We start from the raw sequence: 24205 nt of genomic DNA, 5'->3' as shown, positions 1-24205 counted from the left end.
ACTGGTTTTACCAATCCATTAATATGTGTGGCCTTAATGGGAGAGATCAGTTCACAGGTTTAAATTACGCCTTAGCTAATGTTAATATTCAGCTTTTCTCATGGCTTGAAAGGCCAATGTTGTTCAATTATGCAAACCCCAAAGCAGGCACTGACTGCTGCTTTGAAATGAACATAACTGACAAGATTAGTAGTCAGTAATAGTTCCTCCTTGACTTTCCAGGCCATGCTGTGGGTTCCTCTGAGTCTAGGAAATCTGTTGCCTTTGTGAATTATAGAGCTTTATATCCATTTGAAGCGAGGAATAATGATGAGATGAGTTTCCATTCTGGAGACATAATTCAGGTAAGAAATGGCTGATAATCCCTGAATTCTTAATAGGATATTTATTTCAAATTAAAGCCTTTGTCTTCTCTGCAAAATACCCAGCGTGCCATGCTGGGTATAAAGAATTAAAACCTATCTAATAAAATAAAGAATTAAAACCTATCTAATAAGCTAGTTGATAACATTTTGTCACACTTCCATCCTTTTTTCCAGGTTGCTGAGAAAACTGAGGGAGAGCCTGGTTGGTTATATGGGAGCTTCCAAGGCCATCAGGGCTGGTTTCCAGGCAATTATGTAGAAAAAATTCCTGAAAATGAAAACACCCTTTCACCTCCAAAGAGAGCCCTCCTTCCTCCTGTGGTATCCTTACCAACTGCCTCAGTTCCTGTAGAGTAAGTGCACCTTAATACTCTGCTACCACGCAAAATTGACGGTGGTGGTGATGATGATGATTCACCCTAAAGTCCTCGGGTTTAAAATAACTTAGAGTCTCAGAAATAAAGTGGGTTCTAAAAATATGCTTCTCAAGTGTCAAAAGACAGAGAGGGTAAAGAGGTGCATCTTGAGCATTCACCCAAAGCTGAATAAGGAAGATGCCTGATGCGCCTCTGTGGTCAGTTCCACAACTTAGTGGCTGCCACAGGTCATACCCTCTCACAGGCCACAGCCAGACGTGTTTTGAGGGGCAATGGAACAGTTGGACACAATTTGACAGAAGTCTACAGAACAGCTTTGGCCAACTCAGTTGGCATGCTGCATATAGTGGCTTCAGTCTAACAAAGATTTAGGCTCTAACTCTGTGGTGCCTAACTGTGTTAGAATTTTGGCCATTGTATACCAGTTTATGCAAAAATGTGCTTTGTATATTAAGAAATAGTGGCAGTTATTGTAGTTGTGCTGCTTTTCAGTTCAGAAGTGATCTTTCCCTTGTTTAGCTTAAGGCTGAATGGCAGTGATTGATTTGAAATTCTGCACACAGCTTCATAACTTATGAATCTTACATGCATTTTGGAAGCTTTGCTGCTTCACAACTACATGCTTTAAAGTGCTACCTTTATTGCCATATGTTGAATTTGCAGGCCGCTTTCGTCAAGTAAGCCAGCCGACGAATCCGATTACCAAAATATATCTTTCTCAAGTTTAAATGTCAACACGTGTCAGAAAAAATCTGCTTTTACTCGTACGGTCTCCCCAGGATCTGTTTCTCCCATCCATGGCCAGGTATGTTCTACCTATAGAAGAGTGATTTATGTCCCTGTATCTTTGTATCCTGCACTGTTCCCCCAGCACTGAATACCCAGGGATATAAGGCTTAGGGTCTGCAGAGGTGGAACTGGCTAACCATTTATTTGTTTGTTTATTAAAGGGATTGCTTTAGTTGAGATTCCAGCATTGCAGAGGGTTGGACTAGAGGTCCCTGGGATCCCTTCCATTTCTACAATTCTATGATTCCTAATCTGCCATTCAAATAAATTTTCAGAGAACCTGTAGCATCAAATTTGTCACAACTGTATTTGCTGAAATATGTGTAACAGAAAAACATAAGTTGTGGCAGATGAGGAAACTGAGTTGTCCTTACAAGGACAACTGACCTAATTATTGATAGTATCCCAAGTCTACCTCCTTCCTAGGTAGAGTATCTGGTTTGGTTTTAAATTATCATGTGCAAGTATTTGTTCTAGAAATTACTCTGTCTAATAAAGTTCTTTAAAGCATAGAAACTTGCATAAATGATTGGCATCTGAAAGCTTTTTGTTTTTTAACAGGGGCAAGTTGTAGAAAACCTAAAAGCACAAGCACTCTGTTCCTGGACTGCAAAAAAAGATAACCACTTGAACTTTTCAAAAAATGACATTATTACTGTCTTGGAGCAGCAGGAAAATTGGTGGTTCGGAGAAGTAGGTCAAGGAAGAGGGTGGTTTCCCAAATCCTACGTGAAGATCTTGTCTGAACATGAAAGCCAGAAAGAGGAGTAAGGCTCTGGGAATTTTGGGGTTAAGGATGCATGAAAAATGTATTGGATAGTGTTTTAAAGGATGAACGGAAACTTGGACTGAGGTTCAGAGCAGTGGGTACACAACATTTGCTCCCTGGAGAGTCTCTTTCAGAAAGTATCCCTTGTTGTTTAAACTGCAGGCTACAAATAACGGATTTGGGAATTAGGCAGGCATAAGAACAGTTAAAAGTGCCCTTTGACTTTTTATTCTAGGCTTCCCTTTCATTTCTTATTGCATTAAATCATCAAGCTCTTTTGAACTTACCGTATTTTTCGCTCTATAACACGCACCTGACCATAACACGCACGTAGTTTTTAGAGGAGGAAAACAAGAAAAAAATATTCTAAACGAAACAGTGGATGTATGATTTTTGTGGTTCATGCTGTGGCCACAGACGTGATCTGACGGTGAGTTTGGGGTAGCCCAATGCAAAAATCCTGAGGATCCATGTGGATCCATGCTTTGTAACCATATTTTTGCGCCATTGCAGCCCCATGAAACAGTGGGTGCGTGTGTGTTTTTTGGTGCAGGCTGTAGCCATGGATATGCTATGCGATCTGATGGTGAACTTGGGGTGACCCAGTGCAAAAATCCTGAGGATCCATGTGGATCCGTGCTTTGTAACCACGTTTTAAGTGGGGAGAGAAGGAAAAGCATTCAAGGGACAAGGAGCACGTGTGGGGTGTGTGGAGAAGGATGCTGCTAATGATGCAGGAGAGGGATTTAAGGGGAGAAGGAACACGCGTGGGGTGTGTGGAGAAGGATGCTGCTAATGATGCAGGAGAGGGGTTTAAGGGGAGAAGGAGCTCGGTGGGGTGTGTGGAAAAGGAGCTTTTTGGCGAGCGGAGGGGGGAGGGAAAGAGCACTGTTGCTTTAAAGTAGCCAACCGGACAGCAGCCACTTACAGCAGTGTAAGCAGCTCCTTTCCTCTCCCGCTTTGCTCCTTCTCTCCCTCTTTGCTGGTTTACGCAGCTAATGGCGAATCCCCTGCAACCCAAGTCCTGCTCAGCGGATCAGCTGAGACGCTGGGAGAATCGTAATTTCCCCCTCTCCCTCATCCCGTGCCCTCCTGTCCCCAGCAGCCTTTTTAAAAACTTTTTTACTGGTTTTCACTGCGGTCGTGGCTCAGAGCCCTCCTGTGCCCTGCCTTCCCTCTGCAGCCTCATTGCTCCGTTTAGAGAGCGGACCTTTGCTAGCTGAGGCTGCAGCAGCTGTTGCTGGCTACAAGGCGCTTTTTCCGGCTCGCTATGGCTCCCGTCTGTCCCTCCTCCCGTGTAAGCGGCTGCTGCCCACTTTGCTGCCATGGCTCTCCTTCCCTCCCTCCTCCTCGGCTCCTCCCCCTCCTCCTGGCTGTAAAGCAAGCAAAGCTGCAAGCGGCTCCCGCTTTGCTTCACTGACGGCAGCCATGGCTCCGGTCGAGTGCATTCGCTCCGTAACACGCACAGGCATTTTCCCTTACTTTCTAGGAGCAAAAAAGTGTGTGTTTTGGAGCGAAAATTATGGTAAGCGATTTAGATATAAATTTGGGGATGAAGGATATATTTTGAGAAAGGAAGCACCAGAAAGGTGCATGTCCCCTGCCCCCCTTGCACCCATCAGTGTCTAGGCAGGAGGCCTTTCAGACATGCCTTTTACCATTCCTTCTGTTCTTTTTAAATAAATGAAATCAATGAATTCTTTCATCCCAGCTATGTGAATTCAACTGGCAAATCACATAGATTTCTGATTAACCTTTGTACCCGTCCCAGTTTGCTCTGAATGCCCATAGCCGGGTTTAGTACTATCTGGTTTATTATATGGGTGCTTGAAAAATGTAATTGGAGGCAAAGGGATAAGGCTCTGTTAAGATGCATTTAGATGCCTAGTCCTTGGAGTAGCAGAGGATGATGGATGATGATGATGATGATGATGATAATAATAATTTTATTATTTATACCCCACTCATCTGCCAGGGTTTCCCCAGCCACTCTGGCCAGCTTACAGCATATATAAAACATAGTAAAATATCAAACATTAGAAACTTCCTGGTACACAGATGAGGAAAAGAAGCTATGAATTCCAAGACACAATTTATTTGAATTTTGTGTCTTTTGTAAAGTTTGAGTCACTATAATGAACATTGTATCTTGCAGTCGCCAAAATGACTTTATTTTTATTTATTTTTAAAATCTGCAGGCCAGAAGCTGTTTATGCAGCTGTAAATAGGAAACTTCCAGCGTCGTCTTACACGTTGGACGAGGGTAAGATTTTGAATTTGAATAAACCTTTAGATTTCTATGTGTTTAAGGAAAGGTTCCAAATTCTTTGAAACTTCTGCACCTTTAACTGTGTGCTATCGTAAAAGCCTAGAAGTTATGAGACTTGTAACAAACTAGGAATGAAAAACTCTTTATTATGGTCTGTATGTATTTTACTTGGATACTTTTTCTACACCTTTTTTTAGAAAATGAGAAAAAATGTAGGTCAGTGCAAGCTGATGGGCAAGGAAGGGAAAGAGCATAAAGGTATGTGAAGAGGTGGCCTTGGGCATAGGCAGAAGGCATGTAGGGGAAAGACTGGCAAGACACACATCTCCCAACTCTGAGCCTCCTCTAGAGATTGCCCTCATGTTCGACAGTTTCCCACTTCAGCTGAAGCGGGTCATAAACTTGCAATGCCAACAGTCTTGCCTGCTGTTCTGACGATAACTATGCCCTCACAAATTGATTACTTTTTAAATTTTAATATTTTTATTGCGTTTTGTATAATAGCAAGTACAGTGGTACCTCAGGTTAAGTACTTAATTCCTTCCGGAGGTCTGTTCTTAACTTGAAACTGTTCTTAACCTGAAGCACCACTTTAGCTAATGGGGCCTCCTGCTGCCGCCGTGCCGCCAGACCACGATTTCTGTTCTTATCCTGAAGCAAAGAGTTCTTAACCTGAAGCACCATTTCTGGGTTAGCAGAGTCTGTAACCTGAAGCGTATGTAACCCGAGGTACCACTGTATAACATCCTTTCCCCCCACCCCAGCCCCCTACCCCATCACAGGTGTTCAGTTATACATTAGCAGGAGTGTTTGGATAATCCATATGTGCCTGTTGATTTTAGTCCTTCGCTTGATTCCATGGTGAAATTCACTTCCACAACATGTAGTGATGTCCACCAATTTGGATGGCTTTAAAATAGGGTTAGATTAGGGTCTTGACTTCTAGCTATGACACTGCAAGTCACAAGTGTGGAGAGCCTGCTGTTGCACCCAGTTCTCAATTGCAGGTTTCCTACGGAAATCTGGCTGGTCACTAAGAGAGCAGGATGTTGGACTAGTTGGGCCTTTGGCCTGATCAAATACCTCTCATCTTATATTCTTAACTTCCCACAGTTTTGTTGCTGTTGCTGTTGCTGTTGCTGTTGCTGTTGCTGTTGCTGTTGCTGTTGCTGTTATCTCATCAAACAGCTGTTGGTTCAGAGTTTGAAAAATGAAAGGAATTGTGTGGATAAATATGTTCATGTCCTCAATAATGTCTTCATTACAAAGCTAAAATTCTGTCGTCTTTTCCAGAATACATAGCGCTATATTCTTACACAAGTTCTGAACCTGGTGATTTAACTTTCACTGAAGGAGAAGAAATATTAGTTACTCAGAAAGATGGGGAATGGTGGACTGGAAGCATTGGTGATAAAACTGGAATATTTCCTTCAAACTATGTCAGACCAAAAGATTATGAGGTAAGGATTTAGTACAGTCTTTTCTTTTTCTTTGGGGTGTGGAGAGGTATGGTATCCAAAGATGAACTCAGAGGCCCTAATCCTAAAATACCTTTTCCTTTTCCCTTTTCATATGTCTCAGATGATCAAGTGATCATGGGAGAGGCGGGGAAGAGGGCAATCACTGCTTGCAGCAGAGATGTTCAGTATGCTGGACTCTGAATGTCCCAGTGGGGCAGAGTTGTGACCAAGTCTAATAGTTACTGCCCCTGGACCACTGAGTCAGGAAAAGAAGAGCTGCTGAAGGACTTTCTTAAAACTATTTGCAAAACAGCAAGAAACATACACACTCACTTATTTGTTAACCCCCTTCCCCAAGCAAGAGCATGTAAGCTGAGTAGGCTATCACTAAGAAAGTTGAGTGGGTTGTGCTACTGCTGCAAATTAAAGTGGATTTTTTTATTTTATTTTCTCATAGAGTTCTGCTACTGCTAGCAAAACAGGGACATTAAATAAAAAACCTGGTGAGTATTACTAATTTTAGAGTGTGTTAGCTCATTGTAATAATTTAATTTTTCATTGATGCTTGTCTTCTTTCAGAAATTGCTCAGGTTACGACAGCCTATACGGCGTCTGGAACAGAACAGCTGAGTCTTGCCCCAGGGCAGCTGATCCTTATTTTGAAGAAAAATTCTAGCGGATGGTGGCAGGGAGAATTGCAGGTAAAAGGAAGGGGAATTCTTGCACATTTGCCAAGCTAAGTAGGATTTCAGATTGGATGGGGGGTGGAGTGTTGAGATTGCTGCATTGCTGGGGGTTGAACTAGACTGTCCATAGGGTCCCTTCCAACTCTACAATTCCATGACTCTAAAATTGAAACTAAAATTGAAGCAGGGCAAAGGCTAATAGAGTTCTGTCAAGAGAACAAGCTGGTCATCACAAACACGCTTTTCCAACAACACAAGAGATGACTCTACACATGGACATCACCAGATGGGTAGCATCGAAATCAGATTGATTATATTCTCTGCAGCCAAAGATGGAGAAGCTCTATACAGTCAGCAAAAACAAGACCTGGAGCTGACTGTGGCTCACATCATCAGCTTCTTATAGCAAAATTCAAGCTTAAACTGAAGAAAGTGGGAAAAACCACTGGGCCGGTAAGATACAATCTAAATCAAATCCCTTATGAATACACAGTGGAAGTGAGGAACAGGTTTAAGGATTTAGATTTGCTGGACAGAGTGCCTGAAGAACTATGGATGGAGGCTTGTAACATTATACAGGAGGCAGCAACAAAAACCATCCCAATGAAAAGGAAATGCAAGAAAGCAAAGTGGCTGTCCAACGAGGCCTTACAAATAGCGGGGAAGAGAAGGCAAGCAAAATGCAAGGGACATAGTGAAAGATACAGGAAATTGAATGCAGATTTCCAAAAAATAGCAAGGAGAGACAAGAAGGCCTTCTTAAACGAGCAGTGCAAAGAAATAGAGGAAAACAACAGAATGGGAAGAACCAGAGATCTGTTCCAGAAAATCGGAGAAATGAAAGTAACATTTCGTACAAAGATTACCATATTAAAGGACAAAAGTGGTAAGGACCTAACAGAAGCAGAAGGCATGAAGAAGAGGTGGCAAGAATACACAGAGTAATTATACCAGAAAGATATGGATGGCCCGTACACCCCAGGTAGTGTGGTTGCTGAGCTTGAGCCAGACATCCTGGAGAGTGAAGTCAAATGGGCCTTAGAAAGCACTGCAAATAACAAGGCCAGTGGAAGTGATGGTATTCCAGCTGAACTATTTAAAATTTTAAAAGATGATGCTGTTAAGGTGCTACACTCAATATGCCAGCAAGTTTGGAAAACTCAGCAGTGGCCAGAGGATTGGAGAAGATCAGTCTACATCCCAATCCCAAAGAAGGACCGTGCCAAAGAATGCTCCAACTACCGCACAATTGCACTCATTTCACACGCTAGCAAGGTTATGCTTAAAATTCTACAAGGAAGGCTCAAGCAGTATGTGGACCAAGAATTCCCAGAAGTGCAAGCTGGATTTCGAAGAGGCAGAGGAACCAGAGACCAAATTGCAAACATGCACTGGATCATGGAGAAAGCTAGAGAGTTCCAGAAAGACATCTACTTCTGCTTCATTGACTATGCAAAAGCCTTTGACTGTGTCGACCACAGCAAACTATGGCAAGTTCTTAAAGAAATGGGAGTGCCTGATCACCTCATCTGTCTCCTGAGAAATCTCTACGTTGGACAAGAAGCTACAGTTAGAACTGGATATGGAACAACTGATTGGTTCAAAATTGGGAAAGGCGTATGACAAGGCTGTATATTGTCTCCCTGCTTATTTAACTTATATGCAGAATTTATCATGCGAAAGGCTGGGCTGGATGAATCCCAAGCCAGAATTAAGATTGCCGGAAGAAAGATCAACAACCTTAGATATGCAGATGACACAACCTTGATGGCAGAAAGTGAGGAGGAATTAAAGAACCTTTTAATGAGGGTGAAAGAGGAGAGCGCAAAATATGGTCTGAAGCTCAACATCAAAAAAACGAAGATCACGGCCACTGGTCCCATCACCTCCTGGCAAACAGAAGGGGAAGAAATGGAGGCAGGGAGAGATTTTACTTTCTTGGGCTCCATGATCACTGCAGATGGTGACAGCAGCCACGAAATTAAAAGACGCCTGCTTCTTGGGAGAAAAGCAATGACAAACCTAGACAGCATCTTAAAAAGTAGAGACATCACCTTGCCAACAAAGGTCTGTATAGTAAAAGCTATGGTTTTCCCAGTAGTGATGTATGGAAGTGAGAGCTGGACCATAAAGAAGGCTGATCGCTGAAGAATTGATGCTTTTGAATTATGGTGCTGGAGGAGACTCTTGAGAGTCCCATGGACTGCGAGAAGAACAAACCTATCCATTCTTAAGGAAATCAGCCCCGAGTGCTCACTGGAAGGACAGATCCTGAAGCTGAGACTCCAGTACTTTGGCCACCTCATGAGAAGAGAAGACTCCCTAGAAAAGACCCTGATGTTGGGAAAGATGGAGGGCACAAGGAGAAGGGGACAACAGAGGACGAGATGGATAGTGTTCTCGAAGCTACCAGCATGAGTTTGACCAAACTGCGGGAGGCAGTGGAAGATAGAAGTGCCTGGCGTGCTCTGGTCCATGGGGTCACGAAGAGTCGGACACGACTAAACGACTAAACAACAAAATTGAAACTTCCAGCTGAGCGGAACATGTATTGTCTACTGTGTATGGTTTCTACGAATGAAAAGCAAAAAGGTGTTTTTAACAAAGATGCACTGACACTTTGAAAATAAATTTGGAAATTAAAGTGTTTTGAAAACAAGGGGAAAACAAACACACAGACAAAAGCCATGCCACGTGTTTTTGTTTTTAAAGCACTTTTCATCCTGAAAGATAATTGGCTATCTTAAGATATACTAGCTTTGCATAACTGTGCTTACCACACACATTGGTCACTTTTAGTTACTTTTTGTGTTTATTCCATCTACTTATATCCCACTTATAACCCTGATATCATAGTCTGGTAGCAGGAACAGAAATGTCCTAATGGTGGCAGGATTGTTGAGGTGGCATTTCCTGTCCTCCCTGGTGGTGTTGCCCTTTGGGGCCAGGGAGTGGACCTGAGCAGCTGGATGAGTTAATAATGAGTTGGGAGGATGTGTAATAGTGTATGTCTACTGTGTAATTAATTATCCACAATGACTCATATATATGCCACGTTATAAATAAGTCAATATTTTCTGTGGTAACATTTGCATATCTCTAACCTTGCATATTTTTTAACTTCAGTATGTTCTCATAAGTTTGCAAAGAGCTTGATGTGTTCTTATTAAAATCTAGGCAGCTTTTAATGTCATTCAGGCTAGAAAACCCAGAGTATCACATAACTTACCTGCAGTAAATTTCAGCTGATTTATTCACAGTACTCACAACTGATGCTACTTTCCTCTGAGCTTTAAGAAGCCAAGAAACTTCTTCATAGGACTACTTTAACTTATTTATTGCATATGTATTGCATCTTTCCTTGAAGGAGGTCAAGGTGGTCTACTCTAGGGAAGGGGAACTGGATCCAGCCACTTTGACGGGTGGGCAAGGCCACTGTGAGAACCCGTGACAACTTCAAATGGGCTCACTGTCAGCGCTGGTCGGCACTGATTGAAGCTTGGATTTAGATTCAAAGCACACCTGCAAGTAGGCATCTTCCACCTGCACACTAGGAAATCTGGTCTGCATTTTAAAAAATGTCCTATTGCAGGCACAATTTGAGTCCAAACTGTGCAGGCAAATAGAGAACTTTTGCTTGCCACGGAGTAATTCTGAGTGCACTTTTATGTTCACAGTTGTTCCTTTACAGCTGTGTCTTTACCTGCCCTGTAACTGACATCTTTCCTGATACCCGGTGTGAGGCAGGCAAGTGTTGTTTGGGGAAAACAGCCTCATGGGCCAATTTAGGACCTGGCCAGACCCAATTAGGCCTTCAGGTTGGAGGTTCCCCATCGCTGGCCTCCTGGGTTCTTCCTTACGTGGTTTGCCTGTTAGCTGACAAAAGCTTAACATTCTTCTTGCAGGCAAGAGGGAAAAAAAGGCAGAAAGGGTGGTTTCCTGCTACCCATGTGAAGCTGTTGGGTCCAAGCAGTGAAAGGAATACACCAGCTACTTACCCAGGTGGGTGGCTAAAGCTTACTTTCCCTTTTGTTTAGATGTAGGGGTGAACCACACAGTACGCTACATGTGTTGGACCCAGTAGCTGTTTTTGTAAAAGGCAAACGGCTTCATGGTGCAGCAGTTCTGAGTGGGGAAGTAGCAGGGGAGAACTAAATTGTTTCTTTCTCCGTTGTTTCTGTGGAGTCATTTCCTCCAGCTGGGTTTTGCCATGACCCCCAGTGACTGTGCAGGGGATAGCTGAGGTGATTGAAGCTGCTTCCATGGGGAGAAATTCTGAGCACACTGAGCCAAGTGACAGTGAGCTCCTAAACCCAGGCTTCCGTTTTTGGTGCTCATTCAGCCCTGGTCCAGCACTTCAGCAGCCTTTCCTGAGTCATTTGGAATGGAGAGAGTTTGGCGTCATCCGCACCCTGTTGGCACTTTACCCCAAAACTCCCAATGACAGCTCCCAGTGACTTGATATAGATGTTAATTGAGGGACAGGATGGCATCCTTCAGAACCCTACAGCTTAAAAGCCATGGGGCCAAGGATCTATCCCCTAAACTACGTTCTGGAAGGATGTGGCCCTGCAGGTAGGAGTGAAACTACTGCAAATTTAGTCTCCCAACTCCCATCCTGCCAAGCCATCCCAGAAAGATACTGTGGTCAACAGTATTGAAAACCAGTGAAAAGAAACAGCTGGGAAGTACTCTGCAACCAAATGTGGAGACTTGAGTCTTTTTGGGTCCCCTGCAGTTCCTTTCTCATTGCTTGTTTCTGATGTATTCTTGCCTAATCACTTCTGGGACACTTGAAAGGAGTACAGTTTTTACTAGCTTCTGAAAGAGGAGAAGGGAGATTTCTAGACCAATATAACATGGGTACACAGAGAAGCAATCTGCTGCAGTCCTGAGGTTGTTCTTCTTTCATTTCTAAAATGTAGCTGGGACGCAGAATTATTTTTCTTCAGTGATGGAGTGCTTAGCTCTCCTGGGCCTAAAAAATAGGTATGAAATGACAAGTGGGCAACCTTTCTCTGTTACCAAATCATCCCCCTGTTACCTCCCTTCAGCCATTGATATGAAGCCAGCTGGTTATGGCACTGGGGTGGGTGCCCTGGTGCTCTAGCAGGAGAAATAAAAGTACTGTATTTTTCTTTGTATAACACACTCCTTTGTATAAGAAATTTTGGGGGACTCTGGGGAGGATTGCCCAGTGTTGTTGAGCTTTTATTAGGGGGAATTGCCAAAGATCACTCACCCACTGAACCTACGCTCACGCTTGCATGCGTCCCAAACGCAACCAATCGGCTGCCCAATTGCCACGGTAACAGCCAATAAACACCAGTCCTTGCCGCAGCCACCAATAGCCGATTACAATCTCCAGCTTGAGGCAGCAACAAATCCAGCGTCCCACATATGCACTATCTGTGTATAAGACGTCCAATTTTTAACATTTTTTGGGGGGGAGGATCTAGTCTTATACACAGAAAAGTACGGTACTTTCGCTCTGCTTTGGAAAGGGCCTGGAATTCTGAAATAATGTTTGGTATCTCTGCTGATTCACAGCTGGTCTTGTGGGTTTCCATTTCTTCTAGTGTGTCAAGTGATAGCAATGTATGACTACAGGGCAAACAATGAAGACGAGCTCAGTTTCTCCAAGGGGCAGCTTATCAACGTACTGAATAAAGAAGATGCAGATTGGTGGCAAGGAGAGATCAACGGCTCTTCAGGCCTCTTTCCCTCAAATTATGTTAAAATGACCACAGACTGTGACCCAAGTCAGCAATGTAAGTGAAATTTGTTTAATGCATCAATTCATTTGTTTTCTCAGCTCACATGCTTGTAGTTCAGGATCATTATTATCATCGTTATTACCAGAAAGTTCTAGTTCACCAGGAACATCCTTCAGTCACTTCATTCAGATCCACAGGTAGATGCACATGTTTGCCTTTTTCTTGTGTGTTCAGCTGCCACGGCTGGACTTGTTCCTTTCTGGGCAATTTTTGAGCTCGTTCACTCGCTCCATTCTAGCGTTGGTGTAGGACTAGATCCTCTCAGACGGTGAAGCGTCACCTCGTCCTCTTTCCTTCCAAGCAATTCTGTGCTCTTCATTTGCACAAAGGATCCTACTCAGACTTTTCAGGTTGTAGCTTGATGTAGATTACTGCCTCCTTCCTTTTTCTTCGATTTGAAATTAGTTATAAAACTTCACAGGTTGCCCTTTTACCAGTTACCAGTCGGGCGTTGGAAAGCAAGCTGCTTTGGAATAGTTGGAATATTAACCCCAGAGAATACTCAGCTGCAATTTTTGAGACAGTAAATATGAAAGTAAGGAAGGTTCAGTTATACTTTGGGTTCTCAGTCTTTCAAATGCTCCTCATTACCTTCTGGCAGTTATGACTGCTGTTTATGCCACTTCCTGTCAATCACTGTATTCATCCTGATTAGACGGCATTGGCTTATTTTATGAGCATTCATTCTTATTTGTTTACAGGAGAGTTAGATGACATTGCATCAAAGCAACAGTTGTCCCACACTTTCCAGTGCATTTCCATGTAGTAGTAGTAGTAGTAGTAGTAGTAGTAGTAGTACAGTGGTACCTTGGTTCTCAAACTTAATCCGTTCCATAAGTCTGTTCCAAAACCAAAGCATTCTAAAACCAAGGCACACTTTCCCATAGAAAGTAATGCAACATGGATTAATCTGTTCTAGACAATTAAAAACAACCCCTAAAACAGCAGTTCAACATGAATTTTACTAATGAGACCATTGATCCATAAAATGAAAGCAATAAACCAGGCTGCAATCTACTACCCAGTATCAAAAACTAGCAGTGATCTACCCATTGCCATTGGAGGGGGGAGTTAAATAGGGGGGGGAGAACACAAATTAGAGGGACAAGGACCGCGCTTGGGGTGTGTGTGGGAAAGGAGGTGTTTAACTGGATGCGGGAGAGGGGAGTTTAAGTAGGGGGGAGGAATGGGAGGCAAAAGTTCTCTCCCCCAGCCCAAGCCAGCCCTCTCCCCTCCTAAAGCATCTGCCCACGCTCCTCATTCGCCTGGGTGAGTCCCAGGGATTCTGTCTCCACTTGGAGCATGACGAAGCGGCAGCCACGGGCCGGTCGGGGCGGTGCTGCCTGCACGTCCCTGGCATGGCGGCACCAGGACGCGGCAGCAGCACCGGAGCGTCGAGAGGAGGCGGCAGCTGCTCCCAGCTGCGCTCCTAGCCACTGGATGCTAAGCTGGGTGGGCTGGAGCCTGTGCGCAGTGCGAGCACCCTGATCCCCGCATGGACCTTGGTTGAGGTCGGGCTTGGAACAGGGGGACGGAGGGAAGGTGAGGGGCTGGGAAGGTCAACCTGCCCAGCATACTTCCCCCAGCACATGCCCCCCCCCAAACACCACCTTTCTGCTCGCTGGGGAGAGTCGCCAACTTCCAAGTCTCCCTACTCCGGAGTCACTTACATTCCGAGGTGCCGCCCAACTCCACTTTGTATGGAGGAAAGAGGTCTTCCCAGCAGACAAAAGGGAAGGGAAGGAAATGGCGGCAGCCACTGCTGGGGCCAAGCTGCTCGCTCAGAATGGAAGTGTGCACTCAAATCATTTCCGGGTTTGAAGTGTTCAGGTTCCAAGTGGTTCGAGAACTAAGCTGTTCAAAAACTGAGGTACCACTATACTAATAATATTTATAAATCTGGCTCGGTTTCCCTAGCCTCTATGTCACTTTCCTTATGCAGAAATCTGGCCCTTTGGGGAAGTGAGTTTGTCGTGGAGGAGCTCCCAATCAACTATAATTGCACAACTAAATTTTTCAGTGTGTGACTTAATCCCACCTCAAAATAGCAACACTCTGGGGGTGCCCTGTGCTGAGTGTGCATTTTGAGAGAAGTGAAAAAAACCCAAACGAGCATATGGTGAATGAAGGGCAAAGTGTGGCTATACCCGCACAGCTAAGGTCTATAAATGTTTCTCCTGCACTAGAGGAATGTATCCTGAAGTGGTCTTTCCCTCCAACATTCTCCAGTAGGCAGATTAGAATTGCCAATATCATTTTATGAGAGTTTTTATTTGACTTTCTATCTAGCCTTGGGAGACCTGTGGAACTTGTTTCCTGAATCTGTTTCTTAGCTTCCTGAGTCCAGAGCCCTGGGCTGTGGTCTTTGCTCAGTATGCCCTCTACTTCCTTCTCTGTCCCATAATCTTCTAACTAACAATGGTATTTCAACAACTTTCTGCATTGAGACATAGGAAACCATTCTCTTGAGGTCACCTCCATGTAGAAAAGAGAAAAAAGATGTATTAGAACTGAGTTGTCTTAAAAATACTTGTATGCATTGATCAGCCCCCCCACTGCCTTGTGGGATATCTTTGGGAGAAGAAAAGACTTGAGAAGGAAACCCTACACAAAATTGGAGTGGAATCTCTAAAGCAAGACCTACCAGATCTTACCATCAGAGGCCAAAATTTTTGTGTCTTAAATTATCTCTGCCTAGAAATTTTGCAGAAAAGGGAGGATCTTAAAGATTATGCTTCCAAGCTGCATGAAGGAGGCCTTTGATAGTGCTGGGGCTATCTGTTCAAATGAATAGTCATCCCTGAGAACAAGGCATTCACAGCCGCCATACCATCTGACGCAGGGCAACTACTGAAGCAGCTAGAGTTTAAAGATAGAATGAGTGAAGACAGTTCAGATGATTTGGAGGAGGAGGATGAAACAGACCGTAGCCATGATGATATGCATATCTGGCAACGCGCAGCAAGGAAAAATAAAAAGGCAAAGAGTGAATTTTGCAGACTGGGGAATGTCTTCCAGGGCAGGCTAACCCAGAGGAGCAAGTCCAGATGGTCATTGGTACAGAACAATGTGCACCTGACGACACCTATGTCATTACATGTGGGTACCATGCTTGTTTCTCTGGTGGTGCCATGAGGAAGGCAGTCTGGGTAACTGACAGTGTTTCCTTTGCCCCACCACTGGAGGGAGAAGCCCTGTCCTGGAGCAGGTCCGACTTGTCTCTCTCCTAGCAAACTCAGGAGTTTGTGGGTGGAATTCAACATGGCGCTGAATGAACATTCTGTCAGTGCAAGGATTTCTGCTTGTGCAATGGAAAGTTTTCCTCCCCCCTGCCCATGTGCCCCCTAAATCAGTTCTGTGGAGCAGATATGAGGGGGGCACTGGGCATACACAGTGAGGGAAGCGGGAGAGGTCCTTACCCTTGGTTGAATACTGGCCATGTGCTTCTCAACCTTTGGTTGCTTTCATTTTGCCAGGCAGGTTATATTTCACATGGTGAATCCTATTCAGTGTTTTTGTCTTCTGTTTCAATTTTTGTAATGCTTGTTTTTTATATTATTGTTCAATTGTAGATTGTGGGATTTTAACTCCTGTGAATACTAAGTGATGTAAACACATTAGAAGGGCAGGATATCTATCTGAATCCTTGAAGGTTCATTTTGTCCCTTTAATACCCAATCACTGCTGAGCAGGTGAGGGCTATTTTATCAGGACCACTGTTCTGCACAATATAGGAACTGGAGAAGTATTAGTAGTAGTAGCAGTAGAAGTAGCATATCAGTAATAGCATATCATACAAGCATTATATCACAACCAGATACACAACCAGACTGTATTTCCAGGCACTGTGATCATCTGCCAGGGATTCACATATTTTTGCCAACCTTCATGCCATGTTTGCAGACATTTTTGTAACACAGAGTTGGTCTGTCAGCGGGTCTGGTGTCTGAAGCCATCTCCCCTCCAAGGTCCTTGGGGATCTTGCCATCTTCCGTTCTGTGGACATGATCAAGCCAGTGTAGATGTCATTGAGACAGAAGTGTGAACATGTTGGGAATGTGGGCTTTGGGAGAGCACATTTTTGCTTGAGGCCTGTCCTGCCATGTGATGACCAAAATCTTCCTGAGGCAATGCATGTGGAAGGTATTGAGGCGTTGCTCCTAGCAGTTGTAAGTTGTCCATGACTCTTTATTACCGTTCTTTATAAGGAAGGCATCCAAGGATGAGCTGTTTTGCTGGACAGTCATGTACATGTTCTCACGGAAGGGTGCAATCTTTTTGGGAAGCTTTTGGGAAGCTTAGGCAGACATCCTACCTTGGGGAGCCGTGTCAAGACTCCTTTTCGGCTGATGAGGTCAGGTCTATGAAGGCAGTGTGCAAGGGGCACCCCTGTTCTCGGCATTTCTCCTGCAGCTGGCACAGTGAGAGAATCATGACAGCCGTTGACCTCAGTTCTATTTTTTTTTTAATAAATTTTTATTAGTTTTCCATACATTCATACAATTTATCCAAATTTTACCAGATTTTAACAAAGTTCAAATTTTGGACTTCCTTCAACTTCCCTGAAAATCATCCATTTTTACCCTTTAATACGCATTTCTTTAATTGCATTGCCATTTGTCTTCCCTCCCTTTTCTATTTACTTTCAGCAATACCTTTTAAAATATTTTACAGTGCTTCTTGAAACCCCACTAGCGTTGTTTGCACCTCACATACATTTTTCAGATAATCAACAAATTTTCCCCAATCTTCGATGAACTTTTGGTTTCGAACATATCTTATTTTCCCAGTCAATTTGTCCAGTTCCGCATAGTCAGTCAATTTCATTCTCCATTCTTGAATCGTCGGTATTTCCTCTTGTTTCCATTTCTGGGCCAAAAGAATCCTTGCTGCCGTAACTGCATACTGGAAAAGTTTATAGTCTTTTCTTCTTATATCTTTTCCTGTAATCCCTAAAAGGAAGGCTTCTGGTTTCTTAACAAAAGTGTATTTTAACATCTTTTTCAATTCATTATATATTGCTTCCCAGAAGCTTTTTACTTTCTTACATTCCCACCACATATGGTAGAATGTTCCCTCTTTTTCTTTGCCATTTCCAACATTTGTTACATATTTTGTACATTTCTGCCAGTTTTACCAGGGTGATATACCATCTATAAAACATTTTCATTACATTCTCCTTCAACCCCATACATGCGGTAAACTTTAAACTTTCCTTCCATAATTTTTCCCATTCTTCAAATTGAATATTATATCCAAAATCTTTGGCCCACTGTATCATTACCGATTTAACCTCTTCATCTTTCGTATTCCATTCTAACAATATCTTGTACATTTTTGACAGAATTTTGTAGTCATTATCTATTATCTCCGTTTGGAACATTGAGTCTTTTTCTGCATATCCACTTTCCTTTATATCTTTTTTTAACATTTCATTTACCTGAAAGTGATGCAACCAATCATACACATAATCTTTAACCTCTTCGTATGGTTTTAATTTCCATTTTCCTCCTTCTTTAGTTAATAATTCTCCATATGTGGCCCATTTCCCTCGCATATTAATTTTCTTCACACTCATTACCTCTAACGGAGATAACCAGTGAGGGACTCTTGGTTCCAGGAGGCTTTTATACCTGTCCCATACTTCTATTAAAGAACTCCTGAAAATGTGGTTCCCAAATCCTTTATGGACTTTCCTCTTGTCCGCCCATAAGTAAGCGTGCCACCCAAATCTGTTATCAAAACCTTCTAAATCCAATAATTCCGTGTTTTCTAATTTAATCCACTCTTTTAGCCAGCAAAGACATGCTGTCAATAATTTATATTTTATTCTTGGCTTCTTGCCCTGCCAGATATACCTTGAAATCATTCTTTGCCAATCTTTAAAAATCCCTACCCCCTTAATAACAGGGATAGTCTGAAATAAGAATAACATCTTTGGGAGCACGTTCATCTTTATCGTAGATATTCTGCCCCAAAAGGACAGTTTCATTCTACCCCACACCTCCAGGTCTTTCTTAATTCCTTTCCATATCTGAACATAGTTATTCTGGAACAGGTCAATATTTATAGGAGTCAACCAAATTCCTAAATATTTTACTTTCTTTACCACCTCTATCTCTGTCTGTTGTTGCAATGTTTCTATCTTTTTATACTCCATGTTTTTCACCATTATTTTAGTTTTTTTCTTGTTCAATCTGAAACCGGCCACTTTCCCAAATTGTTCAATCTCCTCCAATACTTTTTTAACACTCTCCCCTGGTTCTTCCATCGTTATAACCAAATCATCGGCAAAGGCTTTTACTTTATATTCGTTCCGACCTACTGATACCCCTTTAATTAAGTTATTTTGTCTAATCGTATTTAAGAAAACCTCCAGGACCATTATAAATAACAATGGCGAGAGCGGACAGCCCTGCCTTGTTCCTTTAGATATTTTTATATCTTCTGTAACCACATTGTTAACTATCAATTTGGCTTTCTGTTCTGTATATATTGCCTTGATTCCATTAAAAAAGTCTTTCCCCACTTCCATATATTCTAAATTCTTCAGCATAAAGTCCCATACAATGTTATCAAAAGCTTTTTCTGCATCCACAAACATCAATATCGCTTGTTTCTCATTGCTGGCAGACAGATATTCCAAAATGTTAATTATGTTCCTTACATTATCTTTCATTTGTCTGCCTGGCAGAAAACCTGCTTGGTCTTTATGGATAATATTTTTCAAGATCTTTTTCAATCTCTTCGCCAAAATTCCTGCAAATATTTTATAATCTGTATTCAATAGAGAAATAGGCCTATAGTTTTTAACTTGAGTCAAATCAGAGTCTTGTTTCGGAATCAAAGTAATGAATGCTTCCTTCCACTTCTATTGGGGAATTCAGCTGGTCTCTTTGTTCTGTCGGGATCTTCTGCACCTTTTTATCTTGTAAAAATTTTTCTATTTTCTTTAAGTTATTTCTCTCTTTATTTTTATATAGTTGTCTGTAAAAATCCAAGAATCCTTTTCTGATTTCTTTCGGATTGAGAATCTCTTCGCCATTTACGATGATTTTGTTGATCGTATTCTGTTCTTTTCTCTTTTTAATTTGCCATGCGAGTAATTTTCCTGATTTGTTAGCGAACTCAAAGTTTTTCTGTCTTAATCTCTTTATGTTCCATTCCACTTCTTGATTTATCATCATTGCAAATTGGGTTTGTAAAGTCTTAATTTCTTGTTTGATTTTTACATTATTTGGTTTTTTAATTAGTTTCTGCTCATTGTCCATGATCTGCTTTAAAATTTCCTTTTTCCCTTTTTCTCTGTGTTTGTTCTTCAATGAGTTCTGTTGTATAAAGAATCCTCTCATCACTGCTTTACTCGCGTCCCAAACAATATTCATTTTTGTACCTTTGTTGGTGTTGTCCATAAAATATTCCAATAACTTCTTTTGTGCTTTTTCTATAATCTTCTGGTCGTCCAACAAATAATCATTGATTCTCCATCTGAAAGTTCTTTCTTCTAAACCTTTTATTTCTACTTTTATTGGGTTGTGGTCTGAAATTACTTTGGGTTGTATTTCTACTTGCTGGATTCTTGGAGTCAGTTCATTTGAGACCCATATTTGATCAATTCTTGACATAGACTGATTCGGTTCTGAATAATAAGTGAATTGCTTCTCTAATGGGTGTCTAAGTCTCCAAATATCAACTAAATTACAATTCTTAGTCATTGAAAAGAAAGTCTTTGGTAATTTCCCTTCTCTGTTTAATCCTTCTCTTAGTCTGTCCATTTCCAGTGACACCACCCCATTCATATCTCCCATTATTATGATTTTCTGGTCCATGTGTTCAAATAATTTTTCTTCCAAAACTTTGTAAAAGTCAATCTTATTTCCATTAGGTGCATAGATCCCGACAATTATTAGATTTTCGCCCTGCCATTTGATCTGAACTGCTGATTCTTCCTTCTTCGTCTTTGAAAATTTGTTTAGCTTCAATTTTGTTTTTAATATATAACACAACTCCCCTTTTTTTCTCCTTGTCCGAAGATACAAATTCATTCCCTAGTCTTTTATTAATCAGAATTTTTCTATGCCTCTTTGCCACATGTGTTTCTTGTAGACAGATGATATCCAAATTTTTCTTTCTTAAAAATTGTTCAATTTTATTCCGTTTTTTCCGATCATTCATCCCATTTATATTCCAACTCCATAGTTTTAAAGCCAAGTTGAGGTCGAATTAAATAAATTTAATTTAAATTTAGTTATAACCTGTCTTCTTTTCCCCTTCTTCCTCTTCTTCTCCTTCTTCTTCTTCTGATCTCCTTCCTTGGTCTTCTTCCTCTTCTGCCGATTCTGACTCATCTTTAGAACCCGCTCCTCCTCCTGCTCCTTTGTCTTCTTCTTCTTCCACTTGCAGTTCCTTATATCTTCTCGTGAATTTCCCTATTTCTTCTGGGCTTGTCAATCTGCGCTTCTTAGTTTTGTAGAAAAATGAAATTCCTTCTGGAAATTCCCATCTGAAATTGATCTTATTTCTCTTCAGGATCTGTACTAGTGGCTTGTAGGGATCTCTTCGTTTCAACAACCTTATTGGTATGTCTTTAAAGATAATTATGTAACTTCCGTCAATGTATAATCTCTTCTCTCTGTTCTTTTGTAGTATCAAATTTCTCATCTCTCGATCTTTAAACGTGATTAAACAATCCCCTGGGAATTTCTTTGTCTTTGTTGTTCTTACCCTCATCCTGAATGCGTTTTGTACTGTTTTTCCCACTTCCTCTACTGACATCTCCAACCATTGAGCAATTTCTGTTATCAATCTCTCTTTGATATTTTCATTCTGTGTTTCTGGTACTGATCTCAGCCTCAGATTGACTTCCCGCTGTCTGAATTCATTCATAGCAATTGCATCTTTAATTTCTTCCTGGGATTTATTTATTTCCATCATCTCTAGTTTCAACTTTTCTTCCTCCCGCTTCACATCCCTCATCTCCGTTTTTGTCCTTTTCAGCCCCTCTTCTACTGATTGCGTTCTTTTAGACACCTCTTTTATTTGTCCTTTCAATTCATTAACTGTCTCATCAATTTTTTTGTCCATTTTCCCAACTTTATTATCTACTTGTTCCATTTTGTTATCTACTTGTTCCAATTTTGATTCCAAATTCTTTTGGCTTTGTTTAATATCTGCAAACATTTTCAATATTTCTGTTCTGAAATCCGATTCCTGCTTGGATGCTCTCCTGTCTGCTGGTGCCCCCCCTTCCGCCCCTTTCTTTTGTGACATTTCCCCAATTCTTTACTACTAGTTACAATTCAGAAAAATAACAAATTTGTATACTCAGGGTAATAATAAAAGTATCAATTCCAAGTCTTTTGGCAATAGAGTAACTTTGGAAACCAATAAGAAACCAAAACAGGTACCAAAACAAGTATTTAGTCTCTCAATAATTTGAGGCAGGTGGGGCTTCCACCGTTACCAACACCAATGGAGACCGTCTTCTTGCCCCCAATTGGGCTAATCCTTAATTGAAATCTTCTTTTTGTCTTTATAATTGTATTCCAAAATTTAGTTCCAATAAGGTTCAAACAAAATTTAATCCACAGGAGACATCCAAGTCAAGATGAGTTCAGATAGAGTTGCAGTCCAAAGGAGGAGAAAAAATAAAAAATAAAAATAAGCAAATAGAAATAACTAGATGATGGTCCCAATTCAAATTATATTTCCTTTAAACATCCCAGGAATAATAATGCCTCAGTGGTGGGTACCCGCCATTGCAGTCTTGAAATATCCAAGAGGAAAAAATCCACGAAGAAAATAACAAAGAACAGGAAAGGAGCCAAGGTCACTTTGGAAAAATTTTCCACTGTCTTGAGAAGGAGCTCAGAAAAACAAGTTGTAGTAGCTCAGTTCAACCACTGGGGACTTTACATCCACATTTAATAGAACAAAGGATAGAAAAAAAAGGGGTTGATAAATCCAAATATCCAAATTCCACCTGTATTTTAATGTCCAAATTTTGTATCCAATTCAAAAAGGGATAAAAAGTTAGTAAATAAAGGAACAGGGGGGGAGATGCCCAATCGTTGCAACTTTAGCCTTCTCTGTCTTTAAAAGTGAAAGTGGTGCAGCAGGAAACTTCGCTCTTTAATTATCCTCCGTACCATCAAAGATCTTTAAACATCCCCTCATTTACATTCTGTTCCCCTATTAATCCAGTTACTTCTTTCTGTTCTTCCAAGTCCCATATAATTACTTTTTGCTTCTTTACTTTGTTCTAAAAGTTACGGGGAAACGGAAACAATAACCACTGGTGGCAACTTACTTTCGTTTCCCAGCTCTGCAGAAATTGCTGCGTCAAAACTGATTCCAGATGACAGCTGAACTCGGAAAAAAAATCTTGTTAATCCGGAGCCTTCCTCAGTTCCACCTCTTAAAATTGCTGCTTAAATTAAGTCCAAATTTCTTAGTTTTGAGAGCGGAGCGCTGTTCTTCCCAAGCTCGGGGCTTCGCTATTCGGATGTAGCAATGGCTTCCCACTAGCCCGCTGTCCCGTTCCGCCGTACTCTTCGCCCTTTTGAGGGTTACCTGACGGCCGGACGGGCAGTTTTAGGGCACTGCCGAGAAACTGATGCCCTGGACACCCTCCAGAGGCTTTCTGGGGAGCTACTGCGCCCTGTAGCCCCCCTTTTCCATCCAAAATAGCTGGGACTTCTCGCTCCGAGAAATCCCTTGCTTGCAGCAAGATCGCGCGCCACCGGAAGTCCTCGCCGTTGACCTCAGTTCTAAAGCTGCATTGTGACCCAGGATAGACTGTGTCAGGGAGTGACTGTAATCTCTTGAGAAATACATTAGGGAAGGCTTTCCTCATGGCGTTCAGCAGGGAGTTCTCATGTTAGTTGTTACAGTCTTGACGATCACTTTTGTTAACAATGCTGGAGTTGTGTATCTCTTAGGGCATGGATCCTTGTTCCCAACACTGCAAGTGGTTTTGTGGAGGTGCGTCATGAGGGAAGAATTTGAGCCAGCTTTCAGCTCTTCTGCTGGGATTCTGTCCTGTCTTCCTGGACTGGCTGGACAAAGAGAAGTGGTGGGAGGCACCAGCCGGGGAAGCCTCCTATGAGGAAGGCTCAGAGCCCGGGGTGTGGTGATGGGACAAATCAGAGGATGGAGGAGGGCAGAAGGATTGGAAGTTGAAGAAGCAACAGGCTTAAGTGAGAAAGGAGAGCCAGATGCAGAAAGCAGTGCAGACTCAGCACATGAAGCAGATAAGGAGGGGCCAGCGGCTGCAGATGCATCCATAGTGTTTGCCTTTCCTACTGTAGTCTCCAAGGTCAGGGAGAGCTTTGCACGTAGCAGAAGAACGAGCATAGGTGGCCCCTCCCCAGCATAATTTAAGGCTTCTTGGGAGACATCTGGCAGGGAGTAGACTTGGGGGGGAAGTAGGAGATAGTCAGCTCCCACCATGGATGAAGAGCCGGATGAAAATCTGTGATTGTCTCACTTTGTACCATGAATCAGTGCAGGTGCCTCAAGACTCTCTAGAAATTAGGGAGTATTGTTCTGTTGGAGGAACACCATAAACATTTTTCAACTATCAAAAGCCCATTGAGCTTTTAGAAAATCTTAGAAATTTCCTTGCTTCCCTTATTCTCCAGTTAAGCAGTTGGCAGCCTTGTATAGCTGAGCCATTTAGTATTTGACAGATAGTAAAAATCAGCCGTGCATT

The 24205-nt window shown here is 42.1% G+C and overlaps 1 protein-coding gene and 1 long non-coding RNA gene across 20 annotated transcripts in view; one reads left to right on the top strand and one right to left on the bottom strand.

Moving 5' to 3' along the window:
* ITSN2 (intersectin 2) overlaps positions 1–24205 on the top strand; it is a 93227-nt gene that overhangs the window by 47935 nt on the left and 21087 nt on the right. For all 19 annotated transcript variants that reach the window (XR_014546317.1, XR_014546318.1, XM_083606365.1 and 16 more), the window contains 10 exons: positions 223–344; positions 540–718; positions 1406–1547; positions 2093–2298; positions 4499–4563; positions 5863–6029; positions 6487–6532; positions 6609–6730; positions 10621–10717; positions 12295–12486. Coding sequence is in view for 17 of the 19 variants with exons in the window: in XM_083606365.1 (XP_083462491.1) it covers positions 223–344; positions 540–718; positions 1406–1547; positions 2093–2298; positions 4499–4563; positions 5863–6029; positions 6487–6532; positions 6609–6730; positions 10621–10717; positions 12295–12486 (1338 nt within the window). In the remaining 2 variants the exon portion in view is untranslated. The remainder of the gene's footprint in view (positions 1–222; positions 345–539; positions 719–1405; positions 1548–2092; positions 2299–4498; positions 4564–5862; positions 6030–6486; positions 6533–6608; positions 6731–10620; positions 10718–12294; positions 12487–24205) is intronic.
* Positions 12486–23796, bottom strand: LOC310759516. The gene is made up of 2 exons (XR_014546366.1): positions 23255–23796; positions 12486–16939 (listed from the first exon to the last, which is right to left on the bottom strand). It is a non-coding gene; the product is annotated as an uncharacterized lncRNA (long non-coding RNA).

Source organism: Podarcis filfolensis, assembly GCF_964270895.1.
Source record: "Podarcis filfolensis genome assembly, chromosome: 3".
NCBI classification, from domain to species: domain Eukaryota; kingdom Metazoa; phylum Chordata; class Lepidosauria; order Squamata; family Lacertidae; genus Podarcis; species Podarcis filfolensis.
The sequence above is the reverse complement of the archived record's forward strand: the minus strand, read 5'-3'. Positions and strand labels throughout refer to the sequence as shown.